This window comes from Struthio camelus, chromosome 18, assembly GCF_040807025.1.
Source record: "Struthio camelus isolate bStrCam1 chromosome 18, bStrCam1.hap1, whole genome shotgun sequence".
NCBI lineage: Eukaryota > Metazoa > Chordata > Aves > Struthioniformes > Struthionidae > Struthio > Struthio camelus.
Genome location: NC_090959.1, coordinates 1,069,188 through 1,094,173, shown reverse-complemented (window position 1 = coordinate 1,094,173; position 24,986 = coordinate 1,069,188). Strand labels below are relative to the sequence as shown.

Sequence of the window (24,986 nt, the reverse complement as noted above, 5' to 3'; positions counted from 1 at the left end):
CCTAATTCTGCCACTCTACTCTGAAATAAAGCATTGTCAGAAAAGACCAAACAGTTTGGGACTGAATCTGTTCTCCAAAATGGACTTCAGTAAAACAGTGGACTGTATACACAAACAGTATATGAAGACGGGTTTCAGATGACATTGTTTCCTGTCCTGTTTCACTGAAACGCATACGCCTTGGTTTTTGGCATGACTACTGGAAGATAGCATTGTCAGTATATACCCATTTGCAAATGAATAAATAAATATGGCATCAAGTATACTGTGCAATAGAGTACCATATTAATTAAAGTTAGTAGCTGAATTCACAGTATCCTGTAGTGACACATATATATGTTTGGACTTTATAGATAATTTTGGTCTTGTAAAAAGCTTAATTGACTGTAGGAAATAATCAGGAATTGCTCTTGAAAATGAAGACAATTTTAAGAATATTTATGCAATTATCACTTAAACTGAAACCCAAATATGTGAGATGTAATCATGACAGCTGTGAGATTTCTGCAAGATCAAAAGGTTCCTTGGGGAGATGATTGAAGTCATTTAGATTGACTACTTACTAAAGGCATGCTTTGTTTCTGCTATAAGGTGGCATTGCTGAGAATCTGGCTGAAAAATTGATTGGCGTGCTGTTTGAGGTGTGGTTACTAGCTTGCACACGGTGCTTTCCGACACCACCTTACTGGAAAACTGCCAAAGAGATGGTGGCCAACTGGCGACATCACCCAGCCGTAGTTGAGCAGTGGAGCAAGGTTATCTGTGCCCTTACTTCCAGGTAGGAGAAATCCCTTGAAAATAAACATGCACATACTGGGAAGATCAGTTATAGTTGTTTTCTTTGGAATTTGTTTATTTGTGGAATGCACAGTGATCCAGAAGTGAGTGAGCAAATCAAGTGCATAATCAGAGAGACTTTACCTAGTGTTCTTGGCTTCTACTGTTCATGCATGTGTGTGTCTTCATTTCACAAGTGAACAGCTAAAATGGTTTGTTTGTTTTTGTGTAATCTCAGCATCTCTCTGGTATTTAACACTTCACAGCGTGAGTATATTACTCTCCATTGTTGTGACTTTTTCCTGATGCACAGAAGGGAGGGATGAACTACTAATATTAGAGTAGTATTGTAGTCTATATGTGTAATGCCAGTCACTACCAAATTTTTTACGTGCTGTTACTACCGTGTAGTATCTGCGTATTGCTGTGTTTGAGGTAACACTTGGAATTCTCCATCTACTTCTCTCCAAAGCTGAGGCAGTGCTTATACATGTCTGGCTCTTGTCCCTTGTCAGTAGGGACATAGGTGGGCCAGAAGCAGGCTGCAGTTTCCTTCCTCTGAGCAGTGGTGGTCCTCAAATGAGTGTCAGAGTACAGCTGTACCAAACCACATTAAGCATGGGGACAACGAGGATCTGTGGGCTGCTTGAAAGGTTTGGTAGGAGGTCCTGAACAATGAGGGGAGTCTCAGTACCCTTAATCCTGTAGTGTTCGTGGTGTGGAGTCTTTGTGGAACAAACGTAGTGCTTTCCTCCAAAAGAATCAGGTAAGTTGGTTGGTGGCTGTGCCTCCTCCTTTCAACTCTCCTGAGACTTTAGTAACTGTTTGTCTGACAGGCTGAAGATGTATTAAAACTGCTGCATTCTGAGCAGTTCAAGTAGTATCACCCTTTCCTGCTTGCATGGGTTTATTTTAAATCAGTGAAAACTTTTACTTTTGAGGTACTTGTTAAAGTGTCAAATGTGGATTGATTTTCCATATTACGCAGCTACTTGTTAAACTGGTGGGGAAATAAAGCTGGGACACAAGTTCTGTGCATTTCCCACGCTATTTCTTTAGCTATTTTTAGTTCATTAGATGTAGCATTGCATAACAGAAAATATTTATGATTCACTGATCTGAAAAGAACAGCTCTGTCTCAGAACATGTGTTGGTGTTCTGCTCCATGCACTTCATGCCCACGTTTTATCTCCCACTGTTGACTAACAGTTTTAGTTCTGTTGATGCATAGTAATTTGCAAGTTTTCTGCGATATTTCCTTAGCCTGCTGTTCTGCTGCACAGTACTGTTGGTTTACATTTAATATATAAAAAGGGGGACTCCTTTGATGTTAGTTTTAAGTTTGGTGGTATTTGCAGTGGCATTCTTAGTACTTCAGTGGAGCTCCAACTTCAAACACTTAAAGTGTTGTTTTAGTAAATGGTTTTCTGAATTGGGTTATTAGCAATAAGCTGAGAGTAAGCATCTCAACTTAAAACTGTATAGAAGTTTTTTATTTGGGAATTGGTACACTTATGAAGTGGTAAAATCTATATCGGTGTGGGTATGACTTCACAGCGGGATAAAACAAGGGTCTTACTCATATGTTTACCAATAGATACTTCTTTTAACCCAATTGGATGCTTTACATCTATTCTAAGCGATTGTACTGCATGTGTGGATTACCATTTATTTCTACTCTCAGTCATTATGGAAAATTCTGGTTTTCAGTTAGGATGCAAATCCCATTCTCTGAACTGATTTCTTGCAGCTTGTAAAAGGAGAATTGGAAAGTGGTGCAGTTAGCTGCAGTCCAGAGATGAGAGGCTGCTCCTTAAGTTAGCAGGGGGACACTCAAGCCTGTCCTCAGTGAAAAGACAGCAGCTCCAGTATGACTTGGCGTAGTGGATGCTCAGGCTAATGCTAGACTTTACTAAGTTGGTCAGAACTTGCTCATTCTGCAGCAAAAACATACTGTGCTGTGATTCCTGTAGAGCACTAGGTATAAATGCGTGCCTAGCGTACTGGAAAGCAGCTTCTGCCCAGCATGGGTCTGTGGATTTCTGTTTCGGTCCTAAAGGAGGCCTCGTGTCCTAGAGCTCTTCTCTTTTTTCTATCCAAACTAGTTGCTAGGATAGATTGACTCGCTACATACTTTGGGTGTCTTTAGCATTAGTTGGCTACCGGTTGCTGTAGTGCCCAGTGTTGTGGGGAGTAAATTTCCAGGAGAGGGAAAACAGTAGCTCAACCTATTTAAGTCTTGGTTTAGGAATCAGCTATAGGCTTCTGTTCTCCTCCCCTTTCTCCTAGTTGTAATGACTCTAGCTCTATAAAACATATGGGTTGTACAAAGTTCTATAAATGGGCATTGACAAATGGGCCATTTCTTGGCTATTACAGGCAACTCTTAGTTTAGAAATAAAGATGTGATTGCTGAACCAAGAAGTAATGCTGAAAGTGAGTTTAGGCTAGAGAAAGACAAAAACTAGTTTCTAGGAGTACCAGGAGCCTGAGAAGTCACAGCTTGCATCTCTTCCTCTGAGAATACCAAGATCATGCTGATCAGGGAAATTAGTCTTTAAGTTTGCAAAATCGAGGATGAAATAGGGGTCACATAAGACAACAGTGGCTCAGAGAAGCTTAGCAGTGACTGGTCAGGTAGTTATAGTACTTTAGAGAAGGCTTCTTGGTTCATTTACCTAACCATTATCATCACAATATTGCATTGGTGTGAAGTCCTCTGTGGGTCTGCTCTTCCCTGTTGTGTAACTCCCAACTCCTGCAAAATGCAGTGCCTCTCTTCTGAAGAGCTTGCTGCTTTTTGCATTGCTTGTCTTGTACTTGTTCTGGGATTGCATTGAGTGCTGCTCAGAGTGCTGTTGTAAATCACAAGTCATCAGTAATTTGGAATTTAGTCCTACAACCTCAAAGATATTTGTGTGTGTGACTTGCTGATGTCGTTGGATACTAGCCAAAGATCTTTGAGGTTATGAGCTAAATTATTTTAAGTTTTTCTCTCCCTATGTAATATCTTGGCAGTTATGTATGTAACTGTATTAATTGGTAATCCCCCTGGCTAAACAGATGGGAGAGCTGCTGTGGAGTGTTATGCCTTAGCAACAGTTTGGTTTCGTTTGGCCTGTGAGCGTGCTCCAAGGCATGTGGTTTTCAAAGTTTTATGAGGACTAAATGCTTGTGTAAAACGAGGGTCTCTAGGAATGGTGCATTGTTGCTTTTGTGCTCATTGGAGGACTGGTGATTTCGTCTAGGCTTAAATGCATGGTTAAATTTTGAGGTGTATTCACTGAATGACAGATCTATCTGGCTTGCTTCCTAGATTGCTGCGTTTTACATATGGGCCTTCATTTCCTCCATTTAAAATTCCTGATGAAGATGCAGGTCTGATTCCTCCTGAAATGGATAATGAGTGCATTGCTCAAACATGGTTTCGCTTTTTACATATGCTGAGGTATTGTAATTACAGCCATACATTGTTCATGTCCTTGGATCCTTTTAAAAACTTGTATTACAAATGAAAAATTTTTCTGGGGATTGGTAACATTAAGTACTTTATAAATAGAGACGAGCATGAGAGACTTGTTGTAATAGTGCCCTGCAGCAGTACAGGGCAAGGTTGTGAGTAGGAATTGGTCAACTTTGAACTCATTGATTCTTTCACAGTATGAACTGGTTTGTTTAATTAAAAAAATAGTTTGTAGCTATTAGGCCTTTGGAAGACCTTAAAAGTAAGACTTCAGTACAATTCTGTTTCTTTGAGATAGCAAACAGGAAGAGCAGAACAATAGCACTGAGAGATGTATGCTGCTTCCATTTACTTGCCAAGGTGTTAAATTTAACCTACAAAAGATTATTTTTAAAGTGGGTGTATGTCTTTATTTTTATGAAGAAGGCTATACAATTAATTTTAACATCCGTGTTACTTTTTTTTTCTTTTTAAATATGTAACAGCACCAAGTGACATGCTCTGCTGTTTTAAGGTTCTTTGGAACTGCATCACTTTAATGTTAATTTATATTAGATGCTCTCTTTTGTTGCTGTTTGTTTAGATAGGTCTAAAGTTACTGCATCTTTAAGCCATCTTAAAATTCTAACAGCTCTTCTTAAACTGACTAAAATATATTTTGCTCTCTTCTGTGTGTGCAGTAATCCTGTGGATTTGAGTAACCCAGCCATTATTAGCTCTACCCCCAAATTTCAGGAGCAGTTTCTGAATGTGAGTGGAATGACTCAAGAACTGAATCAGTACCCCTGCCTTAAACATCTGCCTCAAATATTCTTTCGTGCCATGCGTGGGATCAGCTGTTTAGTGGATGCATTCCTAGGTAACGTCTTTTGTGTTATCTGTGAATAGCTAGGAATAGTAGCCTAATCCTTATTTTACTCTTTTAAAATCTGAATTCTTCAGTAATACAGGTGTAACAATCTAACTTGTCACTTGCAAGTGTATCCTGGGATTGACAGGGAAAGAACCTAAAATCACTTTTGAACGGCCATAATTTTAAATAAACGCCCGTTAAAAAAAAAAAAAATAAATAAATAAGTCTAAAATAAAACCGGACATCCTCCTTCCCTAAATGAGATTTATTTCTCTTTCTCTTTACTCCGCAATGCAAGTTTTAGGCTTTTAGCATGTTATGAGCACTGACAACTTTGTTTATAAGCTTGATGGCAAAAGCTGTGTGCAGCGCTTGTTTTTATAAGGTATTGATTCTTGACTGGCATCTTTAGATATTTATACTGCAAATATCAGTTTCACTTAGTTTAGGAGTAGTGGGTGACAAGTGCTACTGAGAAGAAAAGACGTGTTACTTTGTGCCTACTGGTAATTGAGTAGTTTAAATTTCAATAAAAGGTAAAGTAGATGTAAGCACAGACTGGTAATTTTTAAATAATACTGTAGAGCACTGGAAATCTAAGGTTGTATCCTTACTACGCTTCATGCTTATTGAAAATTCTTTAGAGATAATATACTGTTGTAAACTCTGAAGAACCACCTATCTCCTATTGCTTTTTTGATTCATTATATGCAAACAAATGTTATCATCTGCCAGAAGTGTGAATTGATAGGAGACTGTAGAAGACTTGAGCAGATATAGAAACTGAGTTCAGAAAAAGGTTGGCTGCAGAATTAGACTGTCGGATTTTACGCGCTGTTTGTTTTTTGGAAAATCCCAAGTGATTCAGTCCTTTTAAACAAAGCACCTCAAGACCCTCCTGTCTCACTGAATTGTAAGAGGCATTTTTATGGGAAATACATGCTATGTTGCTGTAGAGATATTCCAAGGAAAAAGGATTATTGATACTTTATTGCTCATTGCAAACAAGGTTTTGTTACTATAAATTTTATTTTCCTTTATTCAAAAGTTACTAAGTGGTAGAAAAGAGCAAATAGTAATTTTTTGCTTCCACCAACTGTGGTTGTTCTAGATGGGTTGAAACTCTTACTTAGACGGAGATATTGAATCTTAAAACTTGTTGCATCCACTGTGCTTCTTCCAGATGTCTTGTCACTAATTTTAAGAGTTGAATGATTGCTCTTTACTAACATTAGATGTGAGATTTAAAATATTCAGTAGTCTGTCACTTAAATAACTGAGTAGTTTGTGAAAGGAGGGTGGTATAGTTGTCTTAGTGACTTGAAAATTATTTTACTCCTAGGGGCTAAAATGTGAAACTTTTTTTTTGTGAACAAATCATTGAAGCATCCCCTCTGTCATAGATAGATATAGTACAGGGCACTATATTGTGTTTGCATCATGTTACATGGTAGCAACCACCCCTATTTATGTTCAGGATCTAACTGACCTTCTATTTTTAATTAACCTACTAAAAATGTGGAAATAGTAATACTAACAAAGGTAATATTAAGACTAAAATGTGAGCTGCCTAGAAAAGGATAGCCCTTACACATGTATGAGAGCGGGAAATGAATGAAGTTTACTGAGATGCTTCCTTGTCAGATTCCTGTTCAGACCTTACCTTACAGGGAAAAGCTGTGTCCCTTTGGGACTGAGGCTACAAAACCACAGTCAGAATACAAGCCTTTTCTTAATTTAATTAAAACCAATATTTTCTATTTTAATTGAATGCAGGCCAAAATGTAAGATAGAAACTTCCATCGTGGCGTGAATGAATGGTGTTTGGTTTTTGAAAAAGGGGCAAGCATCTATCCTCTTCCTTGAGGACTTCTGATTCTCTTAACTGTACTCATGATCCTTTGATCTGATATGTGAAAGCCTAGACCACTGCAGCTTTAAGTGCTGAAATGTTTTTTCCCTTCAGCAAAATGGCAGGAGGAGTAGTAGCAATCTATACCTCCTTCCTGGGGTCAGTCACCTGGAAAGATCTTCAGTGTTCAGTTTTTTTCTCTTTCAAAACTCCCTGTAGTCATTAGGGTGGACTGACTGAGGCTTGATTCTGTGTTCTCCAGTGTACAGAGGAGAGCGAGCTTTATTTACTGCATAGCATCTTATTCTTATCTCTGAAGTGGCTTAAGAGTTAGATTAGTCTAGTGTTAAAGATAATCTCAAGATAAACCTGAGCAATATATGGCCTGACTTCACTAGAATGGCCTCCTTGACTTGTTCTGTCAAACTCTACCAAATCCTTTTATTATAGGTAGAAAATCTGCCACGCTGGAACAATAAAAAATGTCTAACTGAAGATTCATATAGGGTATTCCTCTGGAGAATCCTTTACCAGCTCTGTAAGCTGAGTTTTAGAAAGCTGTTAAATAGAGTATTTATTGAGGAAAAGCATGCTGTATCCAAGAGCTTTGTGAAGGTGTCATTGGTAATTAGCACTTATTGGCGATGAAGAAACTGGTTTGTAATGAAAGGCTTGTGAGGAGAGTGTCTTGCAGCAGAAGCGGAGGAGAAGTCAGGCTGTTCGCTTTGCACAGTGCATGTACCTCTCCTGGGATATCTGTTTATGGTCAATTCCTCTTATACCTTAGAAATAGTCTGGGATTCTTCTCTGATATTTTTAATACTGATGTTTGTAAATAGTCCTTTCTGTAGTCTCCGTCTGGTTGTGAGAGACTCCATTTCTGCTCGGGAGGTGGTGACCTCTCCGCAGTTATTCATGTGCACAGCTTCTTGTCTAGATGATAGTGGTGAGGGGTGTGTGTAGCTATATCTGGGACTGAGGTCTTCCACACCAGTGAGCTGCAGAGTGCTGCCACGTGCCCCTTGGCAGCACAGACTCAACAGTAAGCACGTTGAGACCATTGTTCTCTGCGTGAGTTTTTGATAGGATATTGAATTGAAGATCTCAGACTTCTCAAGATCTAGTGTAGCTTGGACCCAGAGTATTTGAGAGCCCGTCTGGAGTTCCAAGGTGAAGACTGCAGGCTTTGATGATGCACTCAAGCCCAGCAGAGCTCTTGATGAAATTAAGTTCAAGCTGTACGTGTGGATGAGAGGATGTTCTCAGACAGACTTTAGAATTACAGTATGGGCTCCTTCAGCAAGGGAAGGCTGATGTGAATCTCGTTGCCCTCTATACCAAATGCCGTAGCACGTGTTTTTTTATTTTGCCTTTTCTGATATGTACTCACATAATGTGTGCACTTGGCAAATTACTACAGCCTCCTCTCAAAAAAAATTGTACCAAAGCAATGCATTCCACGGTGCATACTCTACTCTATGTGTGGGGTATAAGACTAACAGTTTAGCGGAATTCATCATGTGCTGTGAAAAGTACTTGGATGCTTTGATTAGCATAGTCAAAAGATCTATATCAGGTTGATCTTCAAGCACATTTCAATTTCCCCTTTAGTTTTCTAGTGGGGCAAGAGTGCTGGTATTCATTAAAATGAGATAGAAGTGATTTGTCGCTTCGGATTTTGCAGAGGGAGATTCTAAATTAATTGCTTCTGATTCTGTGACTAGGAAGAGTAGCTTTTCATACACCACAAGTGTTTCCCTGAAGTTCAATTTTACAGGATGACAACTGATTTAGTGTCTTGCTGCTGCCAGAAAATTATGGCTTGCTCTGCTTTCTTTCCCCTTCCCTTGTAGTGGCTTTTGTACTGGACTGTTCAATGAGCCGATTCAGCTCGCTAAAATGTCAGAAAACTGCTTGGTTTCATTTTAGTCTAGTGTGCTGTGTTGGCTCCGAAGGGCCAGACAAATTCTAGCGCTGTCTCAGAAGAGGGCATGGATTTTATGGTTGGGAAGGAAAGGCAAAAGTGAGTTTTGGTAGTAGTGAGCTGTTAAATTGGCTTTAGCAAATGAACCTTGCCCATTTCCCTCTGACTCAGTCTTCCCATGTGCGTTTCCCCAAGTTCTTAAGTTTTTTTTTTTTCCTGCAGCGTTTGCTTATCTAGTGCAAGCAGGGTTTTCTTTTGCCTGTGTATTTATTTATGCTAATAATAAAAGTGGAAAGATATTTTTGTTAACACTGCTCTTTTTGGGAGTGGGGAGAGGTGAAAGAGCTAATCTGTTTACAGAAGGCCTAAATATAAATGTGCTGCTGTGTATGAGTTTATGGAAGTCTGGCTTAAAGTTTGCTTTATTTTTTAATCTACAGGCATTTCTCGACCCCGGTCAGATAGTGCACCCCCCACACCAGTAAATAGGCTGAGCATGCCCCAGAACACTGCTATCAACACAACTCCACCCCATAACCGAAGGCATCGGGCCGTGACTGTGAATAAAGCAACAATGAAAACCAGCACTGTAAGATTTCATGCTCTGTATTGAAGTACTTGGTGCTTTTGATGGTTCCTTGGTTAGAGGATATAGATTTCCTTGCTTCTAGCAGCGAACTTGTTCTTCTGTTCGAACAGGTAACTACTGCACATACTTCAAAAGTGCAGCACCAGCCCTCCTCTACGTCTCCGCTCTCTAGCCCAAACCAGACAAGTTCTGAGCCACGGCCACTACCAGCTCCTCGCAGGCCAAAGGTTAACAGCATCTTGAACCTCTTTGGATCATGGTTGTTTGATGCAGCATTTGTTCACTGTAAACTTCATAATGGAATAAATAGAGACAGCAGCATGACTGGTAAATATTGCTGAACAAATATATGTAAATATTTTTTCCTTGTTTTACTGACATTTCCTACCTGCAAGATTAACGTGTGCCTAATCAAAAAAAAAAAAAATCTAATAAAGTCCTGTATTGTGGTTAACCCCTCCCAGCTGAGCCAGCACCTGTTCCTAGCCCAGCAGGTGTTTGGGGCTTAAAATTAAAAAGTCACTTTTTACTATTAAACACTCCATTGTTAAACATAGCAGTCCCAGTTGTGCTAGCAGAGAAAACCTCAAGTGATGAAAATGACGTGGTAAAAGAGTCAGTTTCCTAGCTTAAAGCTTCTCTTTGAGTAACAGCAGCTTTTTGTAGAGACACCTTCAAGTTCAGAAATTTTAACATGAGTCCAGATACCGCACAAAGTGGCACTTCCCCCTGTTCTTGTAGGATGTTGTAAAAGCAAAAATCCTTAAAATCTCAAGTAAAGTTGTTGCCTTGCAGTGATAGCTGCTACATGTTTCCATGTATTGCTTGATACCCTGATTGTCTTCAGTCCTGAACTGCCGGGTTTATTTTGTCTCCTATGGTTTTGCTCAGCTTTAGAAGTTAGATGTTTTGAGATGTTATAGCAGAACTAGTGCTCTCCGCTCAGAGGCTTTTTAGCGCTCTGCTTCCTTTGGTGATAAATATTCAGAAAAGAGTAAACATAACCAGTCCTCTCCTTTTTTGCCTGCTCTTTGTTTAAAATGTCAAATGCCCATGCAACTTTGCCAAGAAATCTCCCTGTCAAAAGCTCACTGGCCTAAGAAAAATAAAGGAAGAAGAGATTTGTTGCAGGAAGTGAAGTTTATAGGTAGGACTTGATAGCAGCAATTAAACTGGCTAGCGTCCTTGTTCATTGTGTCACGAATCCCTTTCTCCCCCTGCATGGAGAGAATGGGTTTAGGAGTTGGGGTCCATTAAAGGTAACTTTAGGTATGCAACATGTGGTTTTTGGAAGTGGTCAGTCATGGATTTCCATGATAGGAAGTTCAAGTCCCTCTGGAAAAGGCCTGTGACATGTGAATAGAGAAATAAATAGTTGAGTTTAGGAAGGAGTAAGGAATAATTTGAGGGTGTATTCAGTTATATATTCAGATAATACATTTTTGTATTCAAATATAACTGCTTTTCAGATTGATCTGTTGGCTTTAATTTTGACTTAACCTGTATCTTGAGCAATTTTAATGTAGTACTCAACCTGAAAAGGATATCAGCTGAGATGCTGAGCTTTTTAAAAAATATATTATGACTTCTTAGTTCATCTAGCTATATTACTTGCTTTTGCAACAAAATGTCAGTTGTAATCACAGAAGTATTCATTCATTCGAAACCAAAATGAGTGACTTGCTTCAAGGAGTTCTAGGGCCTTTTGTTAGCCTAAGCAATGTCCAAAGTCCTCCCACAACAGCCAGAAAATTGTCTTATTGCTATTCTTACAGAGAGATTTACCAACTGTTACTTCAGTTCTCCTGTTCCTAGAAACTATAAATAGTGATTTTATTAACTGAAATAAGAAGGTACTTGGAGTTTTGCAGCAAATTTTTATCCCTTGTCCTTTTCCCCTCATGATGGAATGAATAAAACCCACTCAATTCTGTACCCTCTCTGTGCTCATCAGAGCCATCCAGAATGAGACCAGTCCTCTCAGGTCACGCGTTCTGCCATTTCTTAGCAGCAAATGGACCGGAAAGAGTTACAGTGATGGAGACCCAGAAGACCAGTTGTGTTCTGTCCAGCTTTACTAGCAATTTGGAAGACAGAATTTAAGCCTCGTGCAAGTAAAATCCCTCTGAACCTACAAGTGGCACTCGCTCCATTCAGTTTCTTGGGTCCAGTTATTGCACGTCATTAAAAAGTAATGCCTAGCATATTGCTGTGTGTCTCAAGGAGAATGCTATGGCTGTACTCTGGAATAATAACAAGTATCCTCTTGAGTTCTTCTCTTGACATAGGCCCCCTGGCAGTTGGGAGTCATGCGTTTTGTAGTCCAGAGAAGACATTTCTCCTCAGTTAGTGCTTGCCCAATTTAGGACTTCTTGGGGCAAGAATTGCTGGTTTCCACATATCTCCTCCATCAGAAAAGGTATTAAATCCATAGCAAATGCTTTTGAAAAGATTCTAGTCCTGGGTCCTTTTGCAGACTTGGTGCTAATCACAGTGCCTTGAAGTCGGTTCAAAGGAGAGATGGTACTCTTGCAAAGAATGCTTCTTCATCTAGTTCTTCAATAGATCTTCCTTAACTCACTTGCCTTGGTTCCTTTCTTTATTTGATACAGTTTGATTCTTTAGCTTTACAAAACAGACTGAGTTTATCTATGCTTTTGTTACCTTCAAGCATTTGCATTTGATCTACCTGGAACCTGAAGTTAGTAAAAATTCTCTGCTCAGTGTACTATTCTCTGAAAGAGACGTCCAGCTCCAAAAGTCAGGAAATCAGCCTGATTTCTAGCCTGCTCCCGCCCTTCCAGGGTGCCGTGAGTACCTGTTACCACTGTTTAAAGTACTGTTCACAAAAATGTTGTGACAGGCTGTCAGAATGAGAGCGAACTGGATGTATGGAAGATGGACCCATACTGCTGAAAGTATCTTTGTAGGAATGTACTAAAATCCCGATTGCCTGACTGTTCTGGAGGTCTCAAGGTCAGCTACTAAGCCTCTGCCTTAAATGGCAGAATGTGACAAGACTTCTAAATTGTTAGGCTGCTGTAGTTTCGGTTGATTTGAAGCATCGCCATCTTTTAAAACCGGGCTTATGTCCAAAATGAAGAGTTTCTCTTTTGGTACTCTGTGGAGCTTGATGCTTCCAAGTGAAGTCTTTCCCTCCTTGAACTGTGAAAGGCAAGAGGGATTGGGCTGTGCTGAGGTGGGCCAAGTGAGGGCTGTGCACTGTGATCTCTCCCCATGACATAAGAGGGGCACATCAGTAATGTAGCTGGATCTGCAGGTTGTACCCATCCACCTGCCTCTGCTCAGGTTACCCAATACAGGCATACCTTGAGGAAAGAGGGCAGCAGAGAAGGGATCCCTACTTGTCATAATCCCTACCCTTAGGAAGGAGGGGCAAAAAGGAATCTGCTTCTTCATGTATGACCTCTTTTTGGCTGTAGGTTGGCTATGCCTGTATATAGCAGTCCATCTCTTATCTCCAGTAGTCTGATACAGTAGATGCTTTGGATACTAGCTGGATATTCTTACCATGTTTGGCACTGCTACTGATAGCCTTTTGCATTAGCCTCAGGAAGCACTGCTATCTTTTTTTTGATGAAAGCTTCAGATAATATTTTATAATTTGGCAGTGCCTGCATTTATGATCAGATTTAATATGTAATATTGTTTTCTGCTGGTCCATGCACACTTTGTTTTCCTTTTAGGTCTGGGACTGCATTTGTATCACAGATTTTTAACAATTTTAAGCCCCTCTAGTGTTCAGTTCATTTCAATGCCATGCAGCTAAGAATTCCTCTTCTCATAGCTCTCTGATATGATTTCTCTGTCATTGCCTGCTATTTGGAGGACTGAGGACCACTTTGCAGTGTCAGAGAAAGAGGTGAAGTATCTTGATTCAGGATTCTGCCTGGTGTTGCAGAGAGAGATCTCCTGCCCTGAAACACTGTGTATTGTCTTCATTGTTTTTCTTATTCCTCTTCCAGTCACATGACACACATTTCGACATGGGGACATTATTTCTAGACTGATGTTCATGAGCTAAATGAGAGCTCGTAACAAATGTCCCCATAGGATGAGATGTAGTCTCGCGTTCTGTTTCAGAATTAAAGAACCCTGCTAATTCAAACTAAGTAGTGTCTTGTCGTCCTCTCTTACAGCAGGTCCTTTTGGGAATTAGGAAGCAAACAGCAGTGGATCAAGGCCGATGTGAATGAGTAGCTACTCACCCTTACTTCTCTCCTTGTTCTGGAGCCTTATGTCTCAGCCATAATTCTTTTATGTCTCTAAAAAATGAAGTCCAGAAGAGTAGGAAAAATGTGTCTGTTGGGAAGGAAAAAAACTGCAACTCTTCATAGGTTCCGAGATGAAAAATACCTGGATGTGAGGAAGGTTAACCTTATTAAGCCAAGAGGAAATATTTTCTCATCTGACACATTTTCATTTAAAAAAGTGCTCCTTCAAAGGGCTAGGAACTGTTCTTCTAACCCCCTTGGCCTCTTCAGCATGGCATGGCTGTTCTCCCTGTGCAGCTGGCTTACACGTGTGTTTCCTCTCTGAGGTGAGACTTGACGCTGAGTGATAGATGACTATTTCTCGTGGCAACTTGCAAGGTTCTTATTAACCCAACGATGCTTCTCGCTAATCAGAAGCTTTTTGATTTCCGTGTTGTTGAAGGACCAAAGCAATATGGGTACAATTTGAAATACAAGAAATACTATTTAAACATCAGGAAAAAACTTTTTCACAGTGAAGGGTAGTCAAGCACTGGATCTCTTTGAAGATACTCAAAACCCAACTGGACAGCATGTTGAGCAACCTGCTCTAGTTTTCCTTGCTTTGAGCAGGGAGGTTGGACTAGATGATCTCCAGAAGTCCTTTCCAGCCTCAAATATTTTGTGATTATAATCACTACCCCTCTGTTGTTCAGTTTTCTTATGTCCTTGGGAAAACTTGTTGTAGTAGCCCTTCCACAATTCAGGATAGTCTGTGGCATTTCACGCTTTCAGTTGCTATGTTTTTTATCTGTTACTCTTTGGATAGAGAAAGACTGCAGAATTATTTTTCTCTTGCATAAGATTACCTGGAGGCAATTTGTATGCGCTGAGTGCTGATCATCTTCACCACCTGGAAAGCTCTCTTCCCGTTTTGTCTTTGAGCCCTGTCCTTGAATATAGTCTTATGTAGTTACTTGGATTCTGATGTGAAGCAGTGATCTTGCCATCTTTAGTACTAAAGCTCTTGTGCTCTGAGTGTCCTAGATCAGGGTTTTAGTTTCTGCACTGAGACCTTGATGGTGAAGCTTTATAGCAGGCAGCTACTGAACGCTGTTCTGTATCATGATGAGAGAGGAGAAATGATCTGTTCTGAACTGGGTAGATGGTTTTGAAAGGAATTAGATTTTTCTGCTGTCGTCTTTAGAATTAGATGGCTGCAGGTAGCTTCCCCTTTGGAGAAATAGTTGTTTCATTAGTCTGACACTCAGACTAATGTGTGGCATAAGCAGTTCCCCATGGCTGCTGCTTTGAGAGGACTCCTTCGTAAGAAATGTGTTAGGAAGGTGCTAAGAAGTTATCCCTAATTATGACAGCCCTGGTGTGTGTGTGTGTGTGTGTGTGTGTGTGTGTGTATGTGTGTATGCAGAGCTTAGCCTCGCTGGCATGGTGTGCATCAATTAGTAGGGAAGTTTGGCTGAGCAGTATATGCTGCTACTAATTGTTTTTCAAGAAATTCTAAGAATTAGGAGAAACTCATTAATCTCTTGGGCCAGCATTTCAGTAAATGAATCCTGCAATCTGATGGTCTTGTTCTTAATCCTCATACCTAAAGAAATAAGTTACAAGCTTGACAGCTATTTATTTTAAAGCCGTTGTGTGGGAGTTTTACCTAGAATGGTTTTTGGTATTACCTAGGCGCTACTGGTCAGCAAGGGAATCCTAGAGTATAGTTTTACCCTCATCTTTTCTAGCCCTTCTCTGTCCCTAGTATGCTGTCCCAAAGAACGTTTTTGGGGGTATAGGAGCCAATCATGAGGAACTCTGATTAGGGAAGTCTTGAGTATTGCTGAGGGGCTTGGTCACAGGTCTTGATCTGACCCAGCACGTTCAAAGAAACAGCTCTTGTGAGGTAGGTAGTTTTCCCTCTTGGTTACTAGCTGCCGGAGTTTTTCATCTTTTCTTTCTCTTGAGATTGTTTTTGAGATGTTGACCTTTCTAGTAGTGGTAGTATTCTTCCTTTTATTTCTGCTTTGGAAGATTCTTGACTGAGCTGGAGGTTAGGGTAGGCATGCTCATCTCTACTGGGGTCCATTAGGGGTTGTTAGCCATTTTGCTAATGGAAGATGGAGCTGCAATACTGTCAGGAACTTATGACTGTGGAAGCAGGAGTGTTGTTGGGAGAAGACTATGTAGGTAAGTAATTTTCCCCTTATGAGGCATACTCCAAGTCATACAAGCTTTATTATAGCCAAGTATATACTTAGAGTACAGCATAATGTAGGGAAATGTACTTGAGCTGGGAAGGGTTAATAACATCCATTTAAACAACTGATGTACATTGATATGAACAGATTTAAATCTTATTAGTATTTTGTAACTTTCTTTGTTCATTGTTTTGCATGGTATTTTCAAAACCATAATTTTGGACCTGAATGCCAATTTCCTATGTGTTTAACGAGCTTGCTTATATCATAAAGCTTTTAATCTATTTTTTAAAAAAGCTAAAAGCTTCTTAACTTATATTACAATTTCACCATCTTTAAAGTATTTTATAACTACTGCTGTCCTTTGATTTGTTTCCATTTTATTTCTATTATCTTGCAGCATCTTTTATCCAAATTCTTCTTTCTTATAAATCTTGTAAGTAGGAACCAGTAGCTTTTCCTTAATTGCGGTCATGCTTTTCTTTTTCCATAATCCCATATTTTATTTGTAAATTCATTCTCATTGTCTCTTGTAGCTTTTGCACTTTTACTTGAAAAAAAGACAAGTAATTTTTTGTGTGTGTTTTTGAATGGGGAGGATTGTTGGCAAAAGCAAATTAATCTGCCTGAATCAGTCCCATCTTTTCTGTACTTTAGTCTGTGATCATGTCATGAATTTCAGGACTTTGCACTAACCATGTTTTTTTTTTTTACTTAAAGCTTATTTTACAGACCTAGTGTTTGATTTGTATGCATTGTGCATGTAGTGTTTTTTTCCAACTATAGTATATTGCTGGATAGCTTATTTAGGACAAAAAATGGCTCATGGGAAGACGCATAAAGATTTGTGCTTATTTACTACTTATGCCATGAAAATTTATAAAGTACCAGTAGGCTACATCAAGAATTTAAACACAAAAATTAAGAGTAGAGACTTTTCCATAGGGAGTTTCTAAAAATACCTTCCAGTAAAATTAACAAGTATTGCAACTAATGAAGTGTTAATGGGCCTTTGCATAACTGTGATTGTGAATCTGATATTCCCCGGTGTCCCAGGTTTGAGATATAGAACAAAATCTTTGGTTCTAGCAGAACTATGTTGGCTTGATTCAGTTAGGAGCCCGTATTCTCTGTTCTGGTTTTTAGCTTGTAAAATTTCTGAAAGTCAATATTGGCGTGTGAAGCCTTAGCTAAAAAAGGAACACGCTCTTTCTGCTATTGATAATCCAAGAGTGAACGTTGTCCAAGGGAAAAACAGTATCTTTCTTGGTTGTCATTCTGGGAGAAATGATGAAGCTAGCGAAATGAGTAGCCTCTTGCATGTTCTGCACATGATACTGATGTGGGGAGGGGAGTTAGAAATCTTCCTAAAAATACATGACTCTAGTTAGCTTGGATTATTTACAGAACCATTCTACAGGAAGAGAGCACAAATCTAGGGAAAACCAAGTCCCACTTAGTTATAGTGGGTTCTCTAGAGACTTTTTGTGGAGAGTATTGTGGAATGTCTGTTAGTGACTAGGAGAGTGCCTACCTTTCTGGTAGCTGTCACCTGGACTATCTAACTTCTAAAATTTCTTTGGCAATTTCAGGAAACCTGTAAGGAGAGCAGGACCAAATCAGAAGAGTGGCTTTCAACAAACTTCTCTTTCTGATAGAAGTCCTTAGGATTCTGGGATATTTTTTTTTTTTTTTTTCTCCTCAGGGGTTTTCTGTTTACACAGCAAAGTTGAATGAGAACAGCTTGGTATTCAGATCACCAAAAAGAGATTAGTTAGCCAGTTTTATAATTAGGCACTTGGAGGTGACAGTGGTACGATCTAAAAGTTTTTGGGTATTTTAAGGGGACCAAGGAAAGGTTTTTCGTTGTTGTAGTTTTTTTTTATTTTGAAGAAGAGAACTAGATAAGGAAGATCTTTTGGCTTCCAGACAGGGTAGGAAGTTAATACTGGATATAAGTGTGCTCTTTGCAACAGACAGTTGGGATTTGCTTTGAACTTGAAAGTTAGTTGTTGTCATCCTTATGGAAGAAAAGTTAGTTGCCCCTCAAATAGTTTCTAAACAGAGGCACTGACTCAAATACAGTGAACTAACAGCTTCATAACTACTAAATTTGACTTGATCTTTGTGTCCAGGATCCCATGAGCCTATTTTACATGCTAACAAATACAGTGAAACGCTATTTTTTCTCTTCCCAGCTATAGCAACTCAAGCTAGCGTGGAATTTCGCCGAAAAGGATCACAAATGTCCACAGATACAATGGCTTCCAATCCTATGTTTGATGCAAGTGAATTCCCAGACAACTATGAAGCAGGAAGGGCAGAGGCGTGTGGGACACTGTGTAGGATATTTTGTAGCAAGAAGACTGGGGAGGAAATATTGCCAGCTTACTTATCCCGGTACTAACCTATCTTCCAGTTGCTTTATTGGTATAACTCTGTGGTGTAGATGAATTTGCAGTGACTAGCTTTCAGTTCTTGTCTGAATCTTGTATTGCCAACCCTAAAAGCCTGGTTAGCCTTAAAATGCTGTAGGTAGAGCTCCCAGGCTAAACTAAGTATTGATTTGCTTTGTAATTCCTATGAGCTCTGTTTTCAGTGGCTTTTCTTTTAAGTTGTGGTCAAAGGGAAGTCCCATAAATTGCCTCCTAGCCGGAGAGCATACTATCTTTATGATTACTTTCTTGGCCTGTGTTGTTTTTTTGTTTTTTTTTTTGGTAATTTACCATTGAATATTATTAAAGTGGAAAAAAGTAGAAGTATGCAGACATAAGAATACTTAAGCTTCATTAGATTGTGAAGGGTCTTATGTTGTCAAACACCACAACCATGGAACGGAATATGATTTAGATGTAGAGACCCCCTGGGTTTAATGTTCCATTATTTAAAACAATCAATTTTTTTTATTCCCAGACAATTCTGCTTGTCAGTGTTCCTTTTTTTCATGTTTTTTTTATTATCTTTTATCAAAAATCACTATGTTGCAGTGCAGTAGCACATCCCAGAGGCAGGAAATAGTTTTGAAATCATGACTCTTAACTGTTCACCTACTTTGGTCACAGATGACCTCTAAACTCCTGAAAAATCAAAGTCATCTACTTGCTCAGTACATGCATGTTGCTGTATTGTATGTATAGATAGTCTGTGTTTCTCTTACCTATTCAGTGAATTTCTTCATTTTTCGTAAGGCTTTCTTAAAATTATAGAGGAGTAATTTATATTGCTTAAAATGAACTACAAAAGGCCCTATCTACTTTAGGACAATAGCCAGGTAAATTATAACGTGGCTTAAAAAAAAAAAAAACAAGACTTTTGTTTTGTTTGTGACCTTATTCTCCTCCCCCCACCATCACCCCACTTTGTCATTTGAAGTAGTTATGATTGATATGTTTGGTCTCATTTTCCAAATATCGGAGTCTCTGAGAGGAGGGGTAGGTTTTTTTCCCCCTGAAAGATTTCACGCTATTTTTCTTCTGCATTGGGGAATTAAAATCAAGGTCTCACATCCTTACCTGGGGAAGCTGAGGGGGGCACGTTCAAGCACTGTCAGTAAATGTCCGGGCTGTATTTGCAGCAGCTCCCAGTCCATGTCTTGCAACAAGTCAGATGTTTCAACAAACCTGTGCTCCGCTGGGTTTTCGCATGAAATAAATATGACTTGTTTTTCTTTAAAGCTGCTTAGGTGTGTTTGCATGTACTAAAAACTTAAGGGGGGGTGCTCATATAAGCTTTTCTTAGCTATGGTTTGGAAACCTGCTGTGTTTTTATAGAGACAAGACCAAATAGTTGCTGCACGTTCTTATTCATGTAGGACAGTGATGCTTTTTATGTGCAAGTAATTTAATCTTATCTTTCTTTGTCAGATTTTACATGCTTTTAATTCAGGGTTTGCAGATAGCAGATTTCGTTTGCCACCCCGTTCTGGCCAGTGTTATTCTAAACTCCCCACCTTTGTTCTGCTGTGACCTGAAAGGGATTGATGTCGTGGTTCCTTATTTCATTTCGGCTCTTGAAACTATTTTACCTGACAGGTAAAATGCCATTTCCCTATAGATATTATCAGAATGTGGGGAAGTGTTTATCATCTGGGGTCTCTTGTCATTCCTGAATAGTTTTCACTGAAGGAATTGTGGCTGGTGTGCCAAGTACTGTGTAGTATCAGTAATATCCTTGCTGTGATAATGCTAGGAGCAGCATTTCATAAGCTCTAATTTTTCATTTTATTTAATGCAGTTATCTTTAAAGCAATAATTGTGCTTTTTTTAAAAGAAATACATGAAGTTGTTACCTGCATATTCATGACTGAAAAGTAATATCTGCAAGAATAGGGAAAAGGAATGATTTAGCTCAAATACATTTAAAGTCTACTTATTTTTAAATACAATTTTACTAGATATTCCTTAGCATCTGGTGCTGCTGTGAATCATGCAGAGGGTAATTTTACACTTCATTAGTTGAAAAAGGGAGAATTTAGATAGGATGTTAAAGTTATAGTAGCTTCTCACACCAGAATATATATAACCTTGCTGTTATAATTTTACAAATTTCTGGATATTTTGCTAAATAATTAAAGTCACTTGATGGTACTCAGTGCATGCCTTCCGCGCCATATATTTCACGTATTGATGCTGTGTTTTATTTGGAAGTTATTCATGAACTACTGTCTATCTTCTGGGTTTAAAGCTGAGCAACTGTTCATTTTGGTTCAGTCTTATAAGTAGAAGAATTTACTAGTGACTACTGAAAAAAATGTATTTGCTAAGCAATTTGTGTTTTATGCAGTATGCATGTGAGCAAATTCTGTGGATCTCTGGTAATACCAGGATGGTTTATGAGCAGTAACAAGCAGGTAGCGGCTTGTCACTGAAAATTCTGCTTTGAGGATGCGATATATGAGTAATGATTTCATCAGCTTATTGCTTTTACATCCAGTACAAAATCCTTAGGAAGTGATGGTTCCTCATGTCTAACCTATGTTAATTGTTGTATTGTTGCTGTTGCAAAATGAGGTTCAGAAATCTAGAAAGAAATAGCTACACTGTAGAGTGTAAATTATTTAAGACCACTAGGTTCCTGTATTTAATTTGCACTGAATTAAGTTTGGTTCCAAATTCCTATAAAAAGTTGATTTAACTTTATGATGCTTTGATTTGCAGAGAACTCTCAAAGTTTAAAATCTATGTAAACCCCACAGAGTTAAGAAGAGCTTCTATTAATATCTTGCTGTCTTTGTTGCCTCTCCCTCATCATTTTGGAACCATAAAGTCTGAGGTAATAAAGTTACGAGTTTGTTTTCTGTGATAGTTTATTTATAAGCATCAGCTTTTTTCTGAGGGGCTGCATTATAAGCAGTGGTGTCCCTCACCCCATGGTTAGTTCTCACTACCACTGAGTAGGCAGGGAAAGGATAGATCTTTAATTGATAACTGGAGGTACTGGGTGTGATACCTTAAAGTGTCAGAAGAAAGCAAACCATATTTGTGCACCTTTAAAGCCAAATTTCTTAAATTGAAATTTTCTTAAATTGAAGAAGGAAACCAATACCATGCTGGTATGCTTAGTGTAAGTATGAAACTGATCTCTAACTGATACTGAAATAAATGTATTTTTCCTTTAGGTTGTCCTAGAAGGAAAATTCAGCAATGACGACAGCTCAACGTATGATAAGCCAGTAACCTTCCTTTCCTTGAAGCTGAGGCTTGTGAATATACTCATAGGAGCTTTGCAAACTGAAACAGATCCCAACAACACTCAAATGATACTAGGTTATTTCAACTTTCTTTTTATTAATTGTATCACAAAAGTGTGTCTTAACTGCTCTTAAATAGAAGAGTTGAATAATGTGGGCAATTAGTTATGTTTTGCTTTGCAAGGATACGGAGATGAAATTCCCAGCAGGTCTTCTGTGCAAAACCTTTTGTATAATCTCCTTCACACTATGGAAACACCTTTAAAAAGTCTGTAATTTTTATTAAAGTAGTATTTCTCTCCTCTTTTTACAAATGAGGAAAAATACTTGAAAAGTAGAGATAGACATAAAGCACTTTCTACAGGAAAAGTCAGTGATAGCTAAGAATGGAAATATGAAAAAAGTTTTTTAATATTGGGAAAAATTCTTGACTAAAGGGTTTCAGGTAAAGCTTTAGTTTTTGGCCTGACTGAACTTAGAAAAAAGTCAAAATGTCAGGTAACCGTTGCTCCAGCACTGGCAGAATACAGATGATATTTGTCTAGCGCTGTGTAAACCGTCAGACAGAAGCTTTGGAATAAAGTCTGGAGATGTGTATAGTATTTTGGCAGCAATCTATTCCTTGAGGTGGTGGATGTATTAACATCTAAATACTCAAAAAGTAATTAGAAGCTGAAAACTTGATTAGTGCATTATCTGCTAAGTTAGGTGTATTTTCAGACAAGTAAAACATTTAGTTGCCTTACCCACCATTTTTTTTCCTGTTTGTTTCCTCCTCTTTATTTAGAAGTACCTTTTTCCACATTAAGATTGCCTTTTCCCCCAAAATAATTACAATACCCTTTTCCTTTTGACTGTTAAAAAAAACAAACAAACTTGCAGTCAGGAGGTGTATGGCTGTTCTGGAAGGCAGAGAGCCTATCTGATTAATAGGGGAGGGAAAGAAAAGAGCATGAGCAATGAAGTGCAGGGAAACAAATCCAGTCTGCAGAGTCTTTTGAAGGCTTCCTTTCAGTGGCTGGAGCAGCTCCTTTAGTGGGAGAAGACCAGGGGAGAATAATTTGAAAGAAAGATTTACAGCCAGTCCTGGTGCAGAGATGAGGACGTTTGCTGTTTCAAAGTGATCCGCTAACAAGACCCACAGAGCATCGGTGGATTGCACCACCTTAAACTGTCGGGTGCTGTTCTGTTAAATAATATCCATGCGTTCCTGTGCCCTTATGGTGTGAGTTGGTGTTTGCACCCAGCTAGGAAGATGCTCTGACCACACCTGTCTGGGATGGGTTTTAGCGTTATGTCATGGCTATGTAGCGTTATGCCATGGCGTTATGTCATAGCGTTATATATGGGATGGCTTTTCCGTTATGTCACATACCAGTCCCTTTCCCCACAAGCTCCTGTATTCATATCGTTGACCTCCAATTTCCATATGTGATGTTATGTCCCGCCTGTTTCGCTAGAAGGCGGTTCATGAATCTCCAGGTTAGCCAGACTATTCTTGCACTTACCACCAGCTTCTCAACAAAATGAATGTTTGTTTCCAGCTGCTCGCGAAATGTTTCACGGGCTGCTATGTTTTTGCTGGTTGCTTACTATAGCAACCAGTGTTTTCATGAAGGTTCATTGCTGCAAAAACAGATTTTTAATGCCACCCAGTGGCTGTACTGAGTGCTTCCTAGTGCCAGTCTGTTTTGTGTCCTTACTGCTTCTTTCCTTGTCTCTTGGGGGTGATGGTGCCCAGCATGTACACACTATTCACGCTAGTTAACCCAAGGCACCTAGAATGCATCAGCAATTTTAGTGTAACGTAGGGTCTTACACTTGTGTGTAGTCATCCTTCCCAAGCTGGATATTTCTATTTACCTGCTGACTAATGTCAGTGCAGTATGGTTGGTTAGTCCTACACTTGGAATTTTAGCTTTTTCAATATAGTATTTTGGGTAGTAATAGAAAAAAAGCACAAAAAGCATGAGACCAGGTATCACTTCTAGGTAAAGAGAATTTCAGCTTATCCCACCTCAGACTGCGTGCTGGCCTCACGATTTAGGAAATTAAAGTTTTGCATTTTGGCTAAATTTGGATGTAATGATTTTTATTTTGGTAGTCTGTGGGTTTGGAGGTCAGTGATGCAAATTCGCCTTGCTCTGGGCACAAATACGTAAGTCCCTGTAAAGGTAAAGCTCCTTGTACTAGAATGGATCGGCTCCTTGGACTAGTCGTTGGTCAGCATGAGAGCGAGCGGCAGTCCCTTGTGCTCGGGCTGTCCTGTTGATGCTTTTTCTTAGAGCTGCTGAGTGGACTAGGCATCGTTCACTTTCTCTTCCGGCTGTGCTCCGGGTTCATTAAGACTTGGGCACATGTTTTTGTTTGCCAGTCGCTAATTGCCTGTTGGCTCCTCCTGGCCCCACGGAGGGAGGGAGCCTCCTTGTGCCGGGGGGCTGTCCGCAGAGGTTAGCCCAGGCCGGTCCTGTGTAAATCCCCAAGATGGTGTCAGAGGATGCAGAACTGTCTTAATTATCTAATAAATAGTATCTGTACTGGTGGAATCAGTAGATGCCCTTAAATGTAAAGTGGAGATTGTAAACGAGCAGAGTCTGACTGGAGACAGGAAAAGATTCCAGACCCTTCCTATGAAACAAAAATCCTTCTGAACTAAGGAATTTAAGAAACCTGTGTACAAAGGACTTTTAAAATAGCTGAAGGCAGGTTCTCTTTTATCTCAGCCATCATTTGCATCAAATGCCAAAGCCTGAAGCAAATCTTATATTTATAGCACTCTAGACAGAGATCTTGCGTGCAAGCCCTCAGTGCTGCCTGCTTTGTAAGTTTTAGCAGTGAATGTTCCGCTTGTCTTTAAGGAGTTATCTTCTTGTATCTGATTCTTCAGGTGCAATGTTAAATATTGTTCAAGACTCAGCACTGTTAGAAGCCATTGGCTGTCAGATGGAAACGGTAAGCTTTTTTGCTTATAAAGTTATTACTGCTTCAGAAAGAAAACATGTTATGCCTTTTATCTGCTGCTGTAAGATGTTCAGTTATTTTCTTTAGGTTTGATCCTCTCATTTTTCCACTGTATCTGTGAGCAATACTCAGAAAATCTTATCATCACTTAAAAGTGACTTTCAATTTGCAGAATGGTGGCGAAAATAACCTCTTTAAAAGCCACAGTCGAACTAACAGTGGCATTAGTACTGCGAGTGGAGGCAGTACGGAGCCGACAACTCCAGATAGTGAGAGACCAGCACAAGCTCTTTTAAGGGATTATGGTAAGGAACCACCTGTTTCTGAAAAGTCATGTCATTGTATCCCAGGCTGATGTGTGTGTTTCCCCCCCACCTATGGAGGTTTTGGCTAATGTACCAATGTGCGTGGGTGTTTTGAACCGCAAGTGGTTGGCTCCCGAGTTTATTACTGAATT

The 24,986-nt window shown here is 39.3% G+C and overlaps 1 protein-coding gene across 4 annotated transcripts in view; it reads left to right on the top strand.

Annotated features, from left to right (window-relative positions):
- Positions 1-24,986, top strand: part of RALGAPB (Ral GTPase activating protein non-catalytic subunit beta) — a 72,998-nt gene that overhangs the window by 16,737 nt on the left and 31,275 nt on the right. For 2 of the 4 annotated variants that reach the window (XM_068913045.1, XM_068913046.1), the window contains exons 5-16: positions 592-778; positions 4,094-4,225; positions 4,921-5,099; positions 9,310-9,458; positions 9,569-9,785; positions 16,280-16,315; positions 18,078-18,279; positions 19,743-19,910; positions 21,036-21,150; positions 21,497-21,644; positions 24,456-24,520; positions 24,702-24,834. In XM_068913045.1, the coding sequence (XP_068769146.1) occupies positions 592-778; positions 4,094-4,225; positions 4,921-5,099; positions 9,310-9,458; positions 9,569-9,785; positions 16,280-16,315; positions 18,078-18,279; positions 19,743-19,910; positions 21,036-21,150; positions 21,497-21,644; positions 24,456-24,520; positions 24,702-24,834 (1,731 nt within the window). The remainder of the gene's footprint in view (positions 1-591; positions 779-4,093; positions 4,226-4,920; positions 5,100-9,309; positions 9,459-9,568; positions 9,786-16,279; positions 16,316-18,077; positions 18,280-19,742; positions 19,911-21,035; positions 21,151-21,496; positions 21,645-24,455; positions 24,521-24,701; positions 24,835-24,986) is intronic. The other 2 variants (XM_068913047.1, XM_068913048.1) reach the window with 1 other exon arrangement.